The 17,619-nt window shown below is 40.7% G+C and overlaps 1 protein-coding gene across 2 annotated transcripts; it reads right to left on the bottom strand.

The window, feature by feature from the left end:
• Positions 1-4,769: 4,769 nt before the first annotated feature.
• LOC143593486 (uncharacterized) lies at positions 4,770-11,061 on the bottom strand. Of its 2 annotated transcripts, none has more exons than XM_077073105.1 (9): positions 10,684-11,061; positions 10,147-10,332; positions 9,933-10,025; positions 9,640-9,822; positions 9,458-9,560; positions 8,534-8,719; positions 7,674-8,446; positions 6,440-6,804; positions 4,770-5,068 (listed from the first exon to the last, which is right to left on the bottom strand). In XM_077073105.1, exons 1-9 carry the CDS (start codon positions 10,909-10,911, stop codon positions 5,008-5,010), a joined length of 2,178 nt encoding a protein of 725 aa, XP_076929220.1. In that variant the 5' UTR covers positions 10,912-11,061; the 3' UTR covers positions 4,770-5,007. The 2 variants fall into 2 exon arrangements, with proteins under 2 accessions (XP_076929220.1, XP_076929224.1); XM_077073109.1 differs by lacking the exon at positions 4,770-5,068 and adding an exon at positions 5,863-5,972.
• Positions 11,062-17,619: the final 6,558 nt, after the last annotated feature.

Below are 17,619 nucleotides of genomic sequence, written 5' to 3'. Positions count from 1 at the left end.
CCTGATCGGCAGTGGAGGCAACCTTCGCCTTGCCCTTCACGCCGGCAGCTTTCTTCTTCCTCACGAAGAAAGGACCATCTGTGGATTCCTCATCAGATGACAAAATTAGAGGAATTCCAGCAGAGGTTTGAGCATTGAGAGGGCGAGGGTTAAAGAGTCCCTTACCTGGCCGCCTGGCGCTCAGAATCTCGTGGCCCGGCGGGTAGACCTCCACAAACCGATCCGCCGTTTGCTCCAAGAAGGGCAACTCGTTCTCGTCGAGAGCACGAGTACCCAGCCGAGCGGGACCACCGCTCTCACGCGGTTGCAGAAGCGAATGCAAATTGTTCCCCTCTGAAAATAAACAGAAGCAGTTAGAAGAAAAACCCAAAATCAGCAAAAAGATATGAAGCATACCGTAAGGGATAGAGTTCAAACCGTATTCGAGGACGATGGGAATCTGTGGCGCCTCTGCCCCAGCATCCTTCCATACCCGGCTCATCCCAAGCATCACCATCCCAGACTCCGCAAAGCGGTAAACCGTAGTCTGGATCTGGGAGATCTTGGCGAACCATTCCGCCTCTTGGTAATTGGAGGCGTAAAGGCTAGGGAGCGCCCTCCCGTTCTTGAACGTCATCGCAATGGGGACGACGCGAGCGGAGACATAGAAAAACTCCCGCTTCCAAGAACGAAGACTGCGCTCGGTAGCGCAGATCTTCAAACCCTTGATCCGATTGACCAAGGTATACCAGCCCTGGATGCACCTCTAAGAGTAGAAGGTCATCAGGCGGTCGACGCGGGGCTCAACGCCCAGAATATGGCACACCCATTCAAAATGGCGAACCTTTGCGATCGCCATCGGGTGCACCTCTGTTAGGTGTATACCGTGTCTCTCCAAAACAAGGTACACAAACTTCGTCAATGGGAACCTCAGATTCCCATAGACGAAGAATGCAGCATACACCCCTATCTTGCCCTTGGGGGCATCATACACCGTCTGGTGAGACTCAGGAAACTCAGGCTCGAAAGGCTCGAGCATGAACTTCTTGACGATGTACTGGTACAGGTCGACGGAAAGAGCACACTGGCACTCGCCAGCAGTACTCTTATCATCCTTATCAGACGCGGACATCGAATTCTCGGTGTATACTTCGGACTCCTCGGCAATAGCCTCAGGATCACGAATGGAAGACATGTTTTGGAAGATGGAAAGAACGATTTCAGGAGAATGCTCGACAAAAGTTAGAGTATTCGCCGGAAATCGCTTAGAAGAAGAAGTGAAACTGTGAGTTGAGATGCATCCTCTCCTCCCTTTATATACTCATCGCAATGAATGCATATGAATTTAATGCGAGAGAGACGGAAAAACGCAGGTGCAATGAAACTATGACACGTGGAATATGCAAGCTGGCAACAACTGTCGACAGGACGCGCGCCGTAAACTTTGCGGCCACGCGCCCGAAAACTCGCGCCCACGCGCCTGAAAAAGCGTCTGGAATGACCATATACTGTCACGTCGCCATAACTTCATGCACGTCCTGAAACTGTCAGAAGAAACCGTCAGACCACGCTGACGTCCCTTCAACAGTTGGACTGTTCTTATCCTTTCACCAACTCTTCGAATTTCAAAAAGATTCAAAAATAAGCGGGACTTTACCCCCTTACCTTGGCAACCAAGTAACTATAAGACAGGTGCGGGTACAGTGTCAAGGCAAAACCCTTCACATACTTAGCACCTGCAGGGAATTGAAGCCAAGAATACCTCGGCAACAAAGTAACTATAAGACGGGTACGGGTACAGTGTCAAGGCAAAACCCTTCACATACTTAGCACCTGCAGGGAATTGACGCTAGGAATACCTTGGAAGTAAAGTAACTATAAGACGAGTGCGGGTACAGTGTCAAGGCAAAACCCTTCACATACTTAGCACTCCGCAGGGAATTGAAACCAAGAAGGATCTTCTGGGCCATGCTTGCGGAAACGGAAATAACATCCCCGCATAGCGGGAACGTTGAGAACTAGATTGTTTGAAGCTCCAAGATGAAATTGGTTGTTTAACATAATTGATCACTATGTTTAAAACTACCAAAACCTCTTGGAGAATCTACACAAGTGGAACTCAACACTCCTAACTTGCGAGGAGGTTACAGACCTACCCGCATCATACCCAAAGATCAAGCAGAAAAGTCGGGAATTTCTGCACGTGACATTAGGACTTCCGCGGGAAGAATCCCCATGGAAAACCTTAAAACTAAACCCTTTTCAAAACCCCTTGCTTAAGTCCAAAAGTTCACCTCACTTATTAACAATTCATAAGAAGAACATTGGACTGGGGGGACTTGAAGAGGTAGGTCCCAGCAGAGCCCAGTTGGACCCGCAAGACTCACCTTGAACAGGGACGTCTGCGCGGTTGGACCCGCAAGACTCACCTTAAACAGGGACGTCTGCGCAGTTGGACCCGCAAGACTCACCTCGAAGAGAGACGTCTGCGCAGTTGAACTCGCAAGACACCTTAAAGAGGGACGTCTGCGCAAAGACCAACTGGATCCGCATGACCAACCATGCTCAGAGACGCGACGTCCTTACGCGCAGTACGCAAGTTGTTCCCGCAGGAAAAGCCTCCCAATGGTGACGTACTCCGCCTGTTCCCGCAGCTACGGATACTAGCCATCAGGGAAGGCTACCCGCACAGCAAGGCTACACGCACAAGGCACTAACTCTCAAATAATTCAGTAATGTCACCTGAAGAGGGAATGAGCAAGCCGGGAATACTCCCGCCCAAAGCCGGGAATTCTCCCGCCCAAATGAGCCAGTCCGTACGCTACTGGAGGACCCTTTGTACTATACCTGCCAAGGTATGGACAAAAGATCTGACCAAAGCTGCGACAGCTCACTGACAACAGTACGACGAGCAGCACGCTCTAGTACTTAATGTCACTATCAGCCGTTGCCTACTCACCAACCCTTGTCGTGGCACGTGCATAGCCTGCAGTTGGTGGAAAAGGAATAGTACACAGCCGGCCATGTCACTATCAGCCGCTGCCTACCCACCAACCACCAGCACGGCACGTGCGTAGCCCACAGTTGGTAGAAAAGGAATACTATTCAGCCGGCTGTACCTGCTTGGAAACCTACCTTCGGCTATAAATACTCCAACACCTTGGAACGGTATGATTATCTTATATCTTCATATATTATCTGATATCTTCTCTCTAGCTATTTCTCTGAATATACACTTATATTCAAGAGCAATCTAGTCTGATTCTCACGCCGGAGGGTGGTCACAAGGAGGTACCCCCCCCCCCTTCTCAGTGACGAGCTCACGGTGTCTGTTTTGCAGGTCATTAGAAGAACAACCATTATAATAACTTTGTGGTAGTAGCTAGTGATAGACAATGGTATCATTATGTTTTGGATTGTCATCTGTTGTGTGAGTATTGACGTACTGTGTTTTTGGGGTTAGGTTTATCTTAAAAAACGAACTAAAATGGCGAGAGGTAGGGGACGAGGTGGTGCCTATGTTGGTAAGAGCTCCACTTCCCAACATGAAACACAGTCAGTGAACATGATTGAGCAAGCCTTTTAACAAATGCACTCTAGACAACATTAGAAGCTAGGCATGTTCAAAACGGTTTGGGACTAGGAACCGGAACCGGTTCCTAACCGGTTCCTATATTCAAAACCCCCTTTTAAACCGGTTCCAGGCTCGAACCGGTTCTCCCACCCTCGGACCCCTAACCTATCTAACCGGTTCTTACTGGTTCCTAACCCGGTTCCTGTACCGTAACCGGTTCCAACCGGTTACAGTGTAAAATTTTTTTTTTTTTTCGTTTTTCGTTTGCGATTTGGATTCTAAACTACGATTCGTATTTGTATAACATGAAAAATAAATCCCACAAAACTTGCACCGAGCCTTCAATGAATGGTCATCACTCAATTCAACCAAATCCCAATTGCACCAAATCTCTTGATTACGATTATGAGGTACAATACGAACGAAACTTGGTTCGGCGTTGGAACCTTGACCAACCGATGATTGTGAGGCAGCCATAACAACAAATATGAATATAGAAGAAGAGAAAACAAGAGATTAGAGAACTCAAAACGTTGTAATAGCGTTTTTTTGTATTTTTTTGCGTTCGGGTTTGCGTTTTGAGTGTTGTGATGAACCCATGACACCAAATACCTATTTATACTAGTAGTGGGGTGCTTGGGGGAGCCAAAAAACGGCTATTTTTGACCCCAACGGTCAAAAAACGGCCAAAAAAACGATTTCCAACGGCTATATTCGATCCAACGGCTAGAACCGGTTCCGGATGGTTCGGTTCCAGAACCGGTTCCGGTTCCTACCCGCCCCCACTCAGAAATGCAAGAACCGGTCACGGATCATCGGGTTGAATCAGATAGGGTCCGGTTCCTACAAAAAACGGGTAGGAACCGGTTCGGGTCCGGTTCGGTTCCAGGAACCGGTTTCGTTGAACATCTCTATTAGAAGCCATGATGGCTGAACCCAAGGGTGATGGCGGGGCCTCAGGGCAACGAAACCGGAAAACACATGAGACGGAATATTGGAAGGAGACTAAAAGTTCGGCAAAAAGGACAAACTTTTTATATCCAAACAAAGGCACAATTTTTTTATACATAAGATCCATGTGATTACACCAAATTTACATAGCCGAGTTTCAAAAAAACTGAAAACTAAATAAAAAAAATGAGAACAGAAATAAAAATGGTTAAATGAGTTGAGGAAAACACATCAAAAGCCACCAGAAATCATATGCAAACATCATTTGAACAAAAGATCCCTGTTTTTCTTAACCTTCTCAACCGTTTAAAACGTTTTCTTTCGCTACAAAATATCACAACAAACCAAAATCCAAAAAGATATGTTCGATAGAGAAACAAACACCCAAGTAAAACTAGCAAAAAAGAAAGGTTTAATTCTCCTTCCATCCCTAAGGTAGGTTATATCTAAAGATTACATCCTGTTTTTCGGATTAGCTCTTTTGTACACGTTCATCACGAAATTCAGGATGACAGTGGCGGAAATTCCTCTTCATTCTTGAGGTGGAATGAATTCTCTTTGATCCTGAACGCCCACAAAAAACAAACTAAACGAGTCAAACCAAGAAAGTTACTTAAAAATACATGGGTCAAACAGGAGATAACATGGTTGAAAGTTGACCAAAGTGTGATTTTTAATGTAAAAAGTAAATTATTATTGCGTAACATAATTTGTAACTGTATTTGACATGTTGATTAGTATTTACCCAAAAGTCTTCAGAATCAACCCATCCTCAATCTGGCATCTATTTAATCTGAAAATAATTTAATTACTACGGAAATACTATTGTAAGGTAATCGTATTTGACACTAAGTAACTATTCAGTATTTGAATTTTATAGACAAACAAGTGTTACCAGGCCAACTTAGCCCGACCCATTTCAACCCACATTACAATTTACCTGTGTTTGACTAGGGGTGCATCAAACCGAAAAAACCGATCCCTTATTGAAAAAACTGACAATCTGGTTTTATGTTTTCCTAAAAAAGAAAGTTCCAAACGATTCAATTTTCGGTTTTGCGTTTACTTAAAGCTGAAAAAACTGAAAATTAATTTTTTTTAACATATTTAATGCTAAGTATTTTTTAGAATTTGATATATACCTTGTAGCCTATATATTCAAGTCCAAATGTATATTAATCAATTAATCATTAACAAGTTGCATAAAACCCATGCGTTGCAGCAGGCGGGAATTCTTTCGGTTTCGGTGCACTCGCTATAACTAATGAAAGAGATAACCCAAAAAGTATATTCGTAATATGTTCAAAATAAAAGGCGAAAACCTAAATTGGTTAGTCAAATATATGAGATGCATAAAATAATATAACCGAGTTAAATTAAAAAACTAACCAAAAAATTAAAAAAACAAGCTCTAAACCGGTTTCAAGTCATTCGATCGGTATCAATCCGGTTCGTTAAGGTACCGGCACTAAAAGAAAACAAGAAAGAAAACAATTAATAAAAATAAAAAAGAAAACAATAAAAAACAATTAATAAAAACAATACAAAAACAAAGCAATTAATAAAAACAAAAACAAGCAATTAATAAAATAAAAACAATTATGGACACAAATCCCAAAATTGCAATTCTAATAGTACTTATAATTAACAAAAAGATTTAGACAAAAATTCATTTTTATAGACCAATTTCCTTTTACACATAAATTTCACTCCCAAATGATACCCAAACCAAACCCAAACTGAAAAAGCGAAACCAAACAGTTTTCAGAACTCGAAAATCATAATTCGGTTTGAGCCCAAAACCGACCCATGTGCACCCCTAGTTTTGACAATAATTTTTACCCTTTACCTTGAACTACCCATTTTTATCAACTTAATGTAAAAAGGACACATGAAAAGAAGATAAAAAAGCAGAAAATTCAAAATTACAATTACCTCCCCTGTTTTCTGCCATATGCATGATTTCCTTTTGGGCTTTGCACATGAGGTGGAGGTGCCTCTGCTGCATTAGACGGGTTCTCGTTCTCGGTCATACCCCGAAAAGATCCAAATTCAAGTCTCCTTGATTGGTTTGAAAACCCGTTGACCTGGTGGGTTTGGTTTGATGCATTACCATTGGCACGGGCTTGTCGTGGGGACCATTCAAGCTGGCTTTGGGTTCCATGGTTTGATTCGAGGACCGATTTTGGTTCACTAGAAGGAACCCGGGCTCGATATTGATGACCATTAGAGACCTGTGGTCCACGGTTCCTTCCTCTGTTCCTTGTAGGTGGCACTCTATCCTCGCATGTATTGGAGCTCTGCAAACATGTTATTCATTAGATTGATGAAACATAACATCGCATGTATGTCAGACTCTTACCATATCTTTCTTCAATTATTTTAGACATTTACTATTTTCATAATTGAGAAGACACATAAAGCGTTTCAGGTTGACCCATTTTTGACCAGTAGGACGACATAACCCTTTTGACCCGTACTACAAAATAGCGCTTTTTGGCCCGTACTACAAAATTATTCGTACAGCAAAATAACCTGCTTTGACATGTACTAAAAAACTACCCGTTTTGACCTGTACTACAAAATACTGTTTTGACCCCAACTGTCATGTATAACCCGCTAGGCTCTGCCGACCGGTATTGAAATTTTATATGTAAATTTTCAAATATTCAATTATATATAAAATTTCAATTTTGACCAAATAGTGATTAATCAGCGGTGAGTCGATGGGGATACCGACTAGCGATTAATCAACGTCTAGACGCAATCTTTAGAACCATGGACCCGAACTACAAAACCATCCCCTTTGACTGGTACTACAGAAATACCCATTTTGAGCTTTGACCCGAACTACAAAACTAACCGATTTGACTCGTACTACAGAAATACCCATTTTGATGTGAACTACAAAACTACCCGTGTTGACTGGTACTACAAAATCACCAGAATTACTTACAAAATTAGCCGTTTCGACCCTTAGTACAAAATAATCTGTGTTGACCCATACTACAAAACAACTCTTTTGATCCAAACTACATAGTCTAAACTACCGTTTTGACCCATACTACAAAATTACCTGTTTTGACCCAAACTTGTTTTAACCTGCTACCCAACCCGACCATTTTGTCACCTCTAAATGTAGCACAGAAAGTGAGTAAAAAAAACATACCATTACAGGAATATAAGGCCCAGTTCCACGCGCTGCACCATTACCCGAGTTGCGATGAGACCCGTTAGCATGCTTGTGGTGTCCCGTCACTACACCATTTGCTCTCACTTTAGAACTCAAATTCTGTTGAAAGGGGCCGGGCCATGACTGAGCAGCTGCAGATGGGTCCCACGAGCTCCTATTTCCATAAGGTGAAGTAGGCGGGCTCGGGCTAGTCCGAACCATATTCGTGGACAATGCATAACCATGACACCCTTGACCGTATAACAAACTCCTTATGTGAGCATCATAATCACCCGTTAAATCGGAAAAAGGGTTCAATATTTCAGTTTCCAAAGTACCATCAGATGACATGTAGTTATTTCCCTTATTAATACACAAGCAAATTGTATCTCCATCCACTAATTCAGACCTTCCATTTTCCATCAAAATTTCAAGACCTGTTTTCTTATCAACGGGTTCGCGTTCTAGGTTTGACTCAGTCAATGGAGTGGTATTATGGTCAGTTACATAGTCATCAAGATCACCATTTGAGAATCTTGACAACATATCATCCTCATAATAGGGTTCACTACGTGACGAAATGGACAACGTTCCAAACCCATTAGCAGCAAAGATTAAGTTGGAATCGGGCCCGCATTTAGGTTGATGTCTTTGTAAGGTGTTTCTAAAGAACATCTTGATATCATCTTTAATGTTGTTTGGTTGTTGCAGGATTTTACCAAGTCTGCGGGCCCCATATCTGAATGCACTCCGTATCCGGAAATAATTTCCTACAAAATTGCAAAAAAGAGTATATTTGGAAAAGGAAAACTTATTTATAATTATTTATTAAACTTACAGATTAAAGAAATTAATACCTTTGTGAACACTTCGTCCAAGATTGTTGTTTTCTTTCAACGGGTCAATAATATTCAGATTCTTGAGGTTAAAAGCCCGAAGATCAGACTCGGTTCCCTTAGAAGGCACTATGAACATATCCATACAATTTTTCCTAAATTCAGCACCCAGTAACACATCGGTTCCTTGATTTTCATGCTTTTCCACTGCATAGTTAATGTATTAATAATAATAAAATTAAAAAAAAAAACTTATCTTTTGACCATTTTTTAATTTTCCTATTGAATACTGAACTACAAAAACTATAAACTATAAAATTCCAAGATTAATCAAAAATTAGTTAGGAGGTTAGTCTATACTAAAATAGACATTGGTCAACTTAGAACCAAGTTGACCCATTCCCCTTTTAGCTAAAATAATTTATTAACAAATTTGACCCGTTTTAGGTTAAAACAATACCCCAGCTTGGCCAACTCATAAGTTACTGGAATTAAAATTATTACTTCTAGAATGTTTCTACAACCTTTTCATGAATGAGTCATTAATGTATTAACTAAGATTACAAAAACACGTGTTTTAAGTTTTTAACCACTTTTATATTTCGATTGAATACACTGTGTTAGTTCTGACCAACAAAAGCAATAATATTCCAAGATTAATCTAAATTGAGTGTCTGTATTAAAAATATACTATGGCCAACTAGAACCAGTTTCACCCGTTCCTATTTTAACTAAAGTTTTTAATTGATCAATTTGACCCATTTGAGATTAAAACACCCCAAAATTGACAAATTAAAATGTCACTGGGTCATAAAAGCCAACTCTATCATGTTTCTATAATCTTTTGGTGGCAAAATGGACAGGATGAGTTATGGTCAGCTTCTTAAATGTCTGGCCCGTTTCCATATTAACGGGTCAAAATCAGCCCGTTTACATTTTTCTTACCTGTTAATCGAGGCAGGGAAGATTTGCAAACCGGGCCATCCAAACTGACACAATAGTTATCCCAGTCAAACTTGGCATAATAATCCAAAAATCTGTAGAGAACCTAAAAACGGAGCAAAAAAGGATCATCATTTGATAACTAAAACTATGATTTTGTGTGCGCTAAAATGAAGATATGTTACCTCTAACGGGCCATTTAAAGACGCATGGTAAACATGGAATATGTAAAGAACTAATGTTTCCAATGCGTAAGTGGATATTAATCCATGATGAGCACCGAGTATTCGACTTTCATAGTAACACCATGCTTTTATGAGAATAATGCTGCGCTTGAAAAGATGGTCTTTGCCAGCAAGACGGTCCACCTGTCATCAATGTACGAACAGATGAATGAATAACAACTAATAAAATGAATACTTTAGTCAATCCGTAACATTAACAACTTTACTTATTGACATAAAGATGTACATCTTACTTGTTCAAGAAAACATAGTGTACAAAGTCCACCTAACTGATTAAACGAGATATCGATGACGATATCTTGAACAAGACATTTCACGAGCTTCACCTACCGCACAAAAAGACAAAAACTAATAATATCAGCAAACGAGGATAGTTGCCTAAACTTCATAATTAATATACATCTAGAACATCATAATTTGCAGTACTGTAATGATGATAATACTAACCTCAGCGTCGATGAATTGTGTGTCCTTTAACTCGAATTCACTATTTCCATACTTCTCTTCCTCCTGAAGAACACGAAGAACTTCACGAGGCAAAACATAATCCAAATTAGGAGTACTAAGAACCGTTAGATCAATGTCTCCATCAGGAAGATAAGTCTTTAACGGAACCGAACCATACGGAAACACCTGCAACAGGATATATACCAATTCAATAAAAATCATCATCATAACTTATGCACAATCAAACACAAAATATATGAATATGACTGTTTTGCCCTAAAATCATCATCATAATGTATGCATATCATCAAGCAAGAACAATATGAAATTGAAAATGACTGTTTTGCCCTAAATCATCAAACACGCAGAACATGAATATAAAAATGACTGTTTTGCCCTAAAACCATCATCATCTTCATAACTTATGCATATCATCAAACAAGAACCACATGAATATGAAAATGACTAGTTTGCCCTAAATTCAACAAAACCCCATAACCAAGAAAACCAGAAACTGTGAAAAATGACAGTTATAACCTCTAATCTGAGATTGAATCTGATAAGCTTCTGCACATATTCAATCACATCTTTCCTCTTCTCTTCAGAATCCAAAGTCGGGTATATACAATTCAACACCTCCCGGGCCGGGTCTTCCGCCAACCCCCACGTCTCGACCCGAATCGTATTCGGATCCGGGTTAGACAACGGCCCAGCAAACGACGGCATAATATTCGGGCGATCCTCTTCCATACCCAGATCGCCCATTACACACAATTCTTGTATTTGTATTTATCACTCAAGATTCTCACCAATTGAGGCTTCTAAACTGAAATTGAACACATGGATATTGATAATTTAGTGAAAGTATTGTAGGGTTTATGGGTATTTGATAAAATTGAAATTGAGACGGTTGTTGTTGTTATCTGGTATGTAGATATAATAGATGATGTTTGTGTTTGTGTTTGTGTTTGTGTTTGTGTTTGTGTGTGTGCGTGTGGGTTTATATGTAATTGTGTATGTATATGTATATTGGATTTGTGAAGAAAACAGAAGATCAGAAGAGACGCGACGAGACGCGACGAGATGGTAACGAAGGGATAATTATGGAACAATTAGCAGACAGCATCTGTTGATTTTGGGTTTAATATGTGTCCTTCAACTATTGGTTGCTTCATACTTTGTGTTTTTTTTTTAATTTACACGATTTCGATCGGTATCGATTGACTTTGTGCCACTGAATCCACACACGAATAGGTTATGATCATTCATAAGAGTGACACGCATTTGGTTGATATCGATTAAGTAGCGTATTTAAAATGTTGTTTACTTGTTCGGTAAAACTCAAACGTTATGGTGGCGAATAGATGTGAATTTGGGTGTGTCGGTGAGGTTTGCTAAGGTATCGAAACTAAACCCAAAAATGATCTCACCAAATTAACATATTAAAACTAAAAAATGAACCGGCACTAAACTGAAAAATTAATCTAGTAAACGCCTAGTATAATAGTGACACTCGGGCGTTAGAGCCTTGAGTTGATGCAAGTTCGGTCGTTATCGGTTAGGTTTGTTATGATACCAGAACTAAATGGTTGGTAAAATCCAAGTGTGAGTCGGCACGAATTCGATCAGTATCTATGAGGTTCGTTATGATACCAGAAATAAACCCATAAAATTATTATAGTTAAATCAACTAAAAGAAAAAAATAAACTAAAACAACGTATAATTAAAATAAAATGAAAAAAAAAACAATAACATAATTAAAAAAAACGACAGAGAACTTTGATTTTAATCTTATGTATAACTAGGTTAGTCAATCGTGTAACACACGAGCGAAAATATAGAAAACGTCAAATATAAATTTATCAATTACATAATGAACATTATAATTTTATAATAAATTATTAGGTATTACATAATGAATATTAATAAATGGGTAAAATTGCATATTTCCTTAAATATATAGATTAGTAAGAATAATTTGTAATTGTGTTATAAAAAAATCAAAATGGAATGTTGTAAGTAACTATATACCTATCAAGAAAAGGAAAATGTTACTATCAAATCATCTTAATTGAGTTAGTAAAACACAAACACTATAAAAGCAAGGTAGTAAGTTTGACTCTAATCATTAGCGTATTTTCATTTTAACAGCTTTAATTAACCCAAGATAGATAATGAAGTAGAATTTGTTAAATTAGAAACTTGTACATTTGGCGTCCTATATGAAGGACTTAGTTGAATGTCATGCGGAGACTATTTCTTTTTTTAACAGTATAATTAGATTAGATTTATAGGTTCGTATCGGGTCACGTGTATTTCTACGCTTTTTTAATTAACAAAAACACGTAGGATATGACTTACATCAACTTGAAGAAATAAAAACATATGCCTTTAGTTGTTTATGAACGGGTGAAATTGACTGGGTTATCTATAGCAAATAGATTCATTTGATCTTGTAGATGATACATGAGATGCAGTCCTTATTCAATCAAGTTGGTGAAAGTTGAAATTGCAAATGCATGCATGTCCAAGTTATTTTGTAATAGTAGATTAGCAGTCAACAGAATAAAAATTAAACTTTGATATTTTCTAATCTACACCCACGGCTTTAACATATTCTAACAACCCTTAGTCGGCTCATAATGACCCGGTAACAGCATTGTAATGGAATTTTCGGTTTTAACATATTTAGTTCTCTCTTTATCCCTTTACTAACCCGTCCGCTACGTTAGAAGTTTGAGAAAACATGTTTATAAACTCGTCGTGATACGATCATATTATATTAATAAATTTATTGCTATTAGTTAAGTTTATTTTTTATTTAGTTTTCTTATTATATTCAAATTATGTTTCATTATAGTATTAATATTATTATTATTATTATTACTACTACTGTTGAACTCTGATTTTTTTTGTATTGCTTCATACATATGTACTTTAGAGCTCAGAGTCTCTCTGAAAGCCACCTCTTTATCCATGTGGATAGAGGTACGGTATGCCTACATCCCACCCTCCCCAGATCCTACTTATAGCTATGCTATTTGTGGGACTTTACTGGGTATGATTGATTGATTGATAATCTCGTTTAAGAAAAAGAATAAGAAATTATTATTATTTTTGTGTCTATTTTCTCTTCTGATCTTTTGTGTTATTGAAGAGGTAGGTCCCAGCAAAGCCCAGTTGGACCCGCAAGACTCACCTAAAAGAGGGACGTCTGCGCAGAAACCAACTGGATCCGCAGGACCAACCATGCTCAGAGACGTGACGTCCTTACGCGCAGTACGCAAGCTGGTCCCGCAGGAAATGCCTCCCGATGGTGAAGGACTCCGCTTGTTCCCGCAGCCTCGGATACAAGCCATCAGGGAAGGCCACCCGCGCAGCAAGGCTACACGCACAAGGCACTTAGCTCTCAATCACTCAGTGTCACCTGAAGGAATGAGCGAAGCCGGGAACAATCCCGCACAAGGGCGGGAGGGGGAATACTCCCGCCCAAATAAGCCAGTCCGTACGATACAGGAAGATCTTATGTACTGTACCTGACGAGGTATGGGAAAAAGATCTGACTAAAGATACGACAGCTTATTGACAACAGTATGGCGAGCAGCATGCTCCTGCACTGTATGTCACTATTAGCCGCTGCCTACTCACCAACTACTGCCATACCACGTGCGTAGCCGTCAGTTGGTGGAACAGGAATAGTATACAGCAGGCCTGGTCGCTATCAGCCGCTACCTACCCACCAACTACCAGCAGGGCACGTGCGTAGGCTACTGTTGGTGGAACAGGAACACTGTTGCAGCCGGCCATACCTCTTTGGAAACCTACCTTCGGCTATAAATACCACAAATGGTATGACCATCGGATCTTATCATATCTTACTACATTATCATCATATTATACCTGATATCTGCTCTAGCAATCTCTTAATATACTTTTATATTTAAAAAGCAATCTAGTCTGATTCTCACGCCGGAGGGTGGTCACAAGGAGGAACCCCCCCCCCCCCTTCTCAGTGACGAGCTCACGGTGTCTGTTTTGCAGGTTATCAGAAGAACCATCTTCCAAGGGTCTAACCCCTCGTGGGAAACATCTATCTAACCCCCAGGTTACCAGTAATCTGCCCGGGGTCCGGTTAGTGTTTCTTCATTGGCGCCATCCGTGCGTAAAGCTAGAACTTTATTTTTCTCCAGTTTTTTCAAACTTCTACAAAGATGGTTAGAGAAATTCCGGTAACCACAACCCCAGCTACTGGGGTGAATACCGGTAACACAGTTTTTACAAACACTACCCCGGTTACCCAAGCCGGGGCAAGTGAAGTAAATTTTACGAACACTACCCCAGTTACTCAAGCTGGGGCAAGTGCAGTAAATGATCGCCTACTGGGATCCACTGATACCCAGTTTGAGAAACGAAGACTCCCCCGCCAAACTCTCGATGAAGTTAAGGCATGGGCGGAGGCACGACAAAAGGAATTCCAGGCTGAGTTGGACGAACACTTGCGTTCCATACAACAGGCCGACGAATTCGAATACTGGGAGGATGACTCGGAGGAATCCGACTCCGACGCGAACCCTCGCCATAGGGCAAAAGGGAAGCGTAAGGAAATGGAATCCCAACCAAAAAGGCATTTTGGACAAGCCTTCAAACCAAAAAGCACAGGTGGAAGTCCACGAGACTTCTCCAAAACGTTCAGACCAAACATTGCAAATGCAGGAACGTCCAAGTTTGCAAGGGACATTGCGGAAGCAATCGCCCCAAAGAGTGCCAAACAAATGCCTAACATAGGCACATATGACGGTATATCTGATCCAGACGATCATTTGAACAGGTTCATAGCGGGGGCAACCGTCAGCAATTGGACGGAACCCACCTGGTGCTACATGTTCCAAATGACGCTTGTTGGGGCTGCTAGAGCTTGGTTTGATCGTCTACCGGTCAACTACATCTACGACTGGGCAGACTTCCAGCAGAAGTTTAGCCAACACTTCAGCCAGCAACGGAAGTATACCGAGGAGCAATGGACAATCCTCAAATGCATACGAGAAGAAGATGAATCTCTGCTAAACTTCATCACTCGCTTCAACTCAAAGAAGCTAAGTTTGGGCAATATCAGCGAAGATCTTGTTCGCGCTGCCTTCATCCAGGGCGCGCATGACCCAGAGCTCATCCGCACCCTAACGGGTAAAGATGGCATGCCATCCACATGGGATGCCATCATGACAGCAGCAAAACGCTATGCGGAAACGGAGAAGCAACTGGGTAGAGATCTCCCCCAGAGCACAAACCTCTACACTCAGAAAACGAGAGAAGACAACGTCCTCACCGCCCGATTAAATAAAAAGCGGAAGCTAGGCATTTGGCAGTCAAGGGTAAACTTTGACACCTCATCCGGCTTGCAACATCGATTGGGCGGAAGGGATAATGTACATCCGCACCGGAACTCCAGATGGACGCCACTCACCAAGAGCGTCACTGAGATATTCGCTACTGAAGAGCTCCCATGGCCAAAGCCTCCAATAATCCGACATCGTCATGATGCTGATCGGAGCAAATATTGTGACTTTCACAAGACAAAAGGCCACAACACTGAAGAATGCATAGACGTAAAAGACATGGTCGAAGCATTTGTCAGAGATGGAACGCTCGCGCACCTCGTGGTGCAATAAAGGCTGAGCAGGCGGGTGCGTGTAGAACCTCAGCTGGGGAAAACACGAATAAAAGTTCCAGCTTCAATGTCGAGACTACATGCTGCGTAAAGAACGAGATCCCGAACCAGGTGCGTATCGGCTCGATGGCACTCCCATCCCAACATGGAAGGGAGCTCATTTACACAATTTGCATGTAAATCAATTCCAATTTGTAAAGAAAAGGCCAAGAGCCACTTCTAATGGAAATGATTCTCTTTAGAACATCGAAGCTGATGATTTTACTTTTCTGAACACTAGTATGCCGGCTTTCACCGCATAATTACGTGAAGTCGTTGCGTGGGAAGGCGGTCCTACCCGCACAAACCCAATAATGTGAAAAAACCTTCACGCAGGTCAGTTGAAGGGAAAAGGTTCAGCACCCAAAAATGAAAGTGCCGGTCTATCCGCACGAATCATAATGAGGAAACTGAACAATAACCTATCAACAACCGCGCGTCGAACTGTTAAACTATGCAACACTGGTAACGGCATTCACATTACGTGAAGTCGTTGCGTGGGAAGGCGGTCCTACCCGCACAAATCCAATAACAGGACAAAACCTTCACGCAGGTCAGTTAAAGGGGATGAGTTCAATTATCCCATTAAATGAAAGTGTCGATCTATCCGCATGAATCATGAAAGGAAACTGAACACTAACCTATTGACAACCGCGCGTCGAACGGTTCAAAACAAAATTCTTAAAAGGATGAGGAAAACCTACACGCAGGTCAGATAAGGGTAAAGTTTTGCCATCCTACTAAGTGCAAGTGACGGTATTACCCGCACAATCACGAAAGAGGAAGCAAAACTTCACACCTATTATCAACCACGTTCAAAGGTTAACTTATCCTCAAAAGATGAGGAAAACCTACACGCAGGTCAGATAAGGGTAAAGTTTTGCCATCCTACTAAGTGCAAGTGACGGTATTACCCGCACAATCACGAAAGAGGAAGCAAAACTTCACACCTACTATCAACCACGTTCAAAGGTTAACTTATCCTCAAAAGATGAGGAAAACCTACACGCAGGTCAGATGAAGGTTTAAGTTTAGCCATCCTACTAAGTGCAAGTGACGGTTCTACCCGCACAATCACGAAAGAGGAAGCAAAACTTTAACCCATTATCAACCACGTTCAACAGGTTAACTTATTCTACACTTGGAAAATTGCTAATTTAAACTAAGTATGCAAGTCATAAGTTTATAAAGCAAGAAACCCAAAGAAGGAAATAACAATCTTATACGCAAAAAGATTAATATTTCACAAATAAATTATTACAAGAATGGCCGGGTAACTTGTGACAATCGTCAATTTCAGGTTAACCTCGTTAACTCAACTCCGTCAATTCAAACTTTAAGATCGTTGAATCTTTAACGCACACTTCATTACATTTAAACTAGGGTTTAAATGACGCTTAACACTTACTACATGTGTAGTCTTTCGGGATTTGCACCGAAACGCAAACGAGTTAACGCAAACGATTGACAAATAAACGACAAACGTCAAGACACTAATTATATGATTAATATGTGTTAGGATTATGTGCTATGTGATAATGGTATGGTCATGTTATCTTATTGTTCAAGTATGATGGAATATTCTAGAGAAAAACAACAATTGGAAGTTTAGGGACTAGAATGTAACTTGTTTGCTTATAAATATAACTTAAACTCTAAACCCTAACTATTATTATTATTATTAACCCTACGATCGGCTCTCCCCTTGCTCCCCTATCCACGGCTGCCGTCCACATAGATCACACACACACACATCAATTCAAGTCCT

This window comes from Bidens hawaiensis, unplaced genomic scaffold, assembly GCF_021521415.1.
Source record: "Bidens hawaiensis isolate Kalapana, Puna unplaced genomic scaffold, B.hawaiensis_p1.1 tig00001685_1, whole genome shotgun sequence".
Taxonomy (NCBI): Eukaryota; Viridiplantae; Streptophyta; class Magnoliopsida; order Asterales; family Asteraceae; genus Bidens; species Bidens hawaiensis.
Note: the sequence above shows the minus strand (reverse complement) of the source record. Positions and strands in the feature narration are given on the sequence as shown.

What these genes read in the sequence shown, in the direction of transcription:
- LOC143593486 (XM_077073105.1), bottom strand. Translation starts at nt 10,911, where the DNA reads ATGGGCGATCTGGGTATGGAAGAGGATCGCCCGAATATTATGCCGTCG. An exon ending in GGCCTTATATTCCTGTAATG is followed by an intron (nt 6,805 to 7,673) that starts GTATGTTTTTTT and finishes ACATGTTTGCAG; the next exon opens with AGCTCCAATACATGCGAGGA. An exon ending in TATGGCAGAAAACAGGGGAG is followed by an intron (nt 5,069 to 6,439) that starts GTAATTGTAATT and finishes GTGGGCGTTCAG; the next exon opens with GATCAAAGAGAATTCATTCC.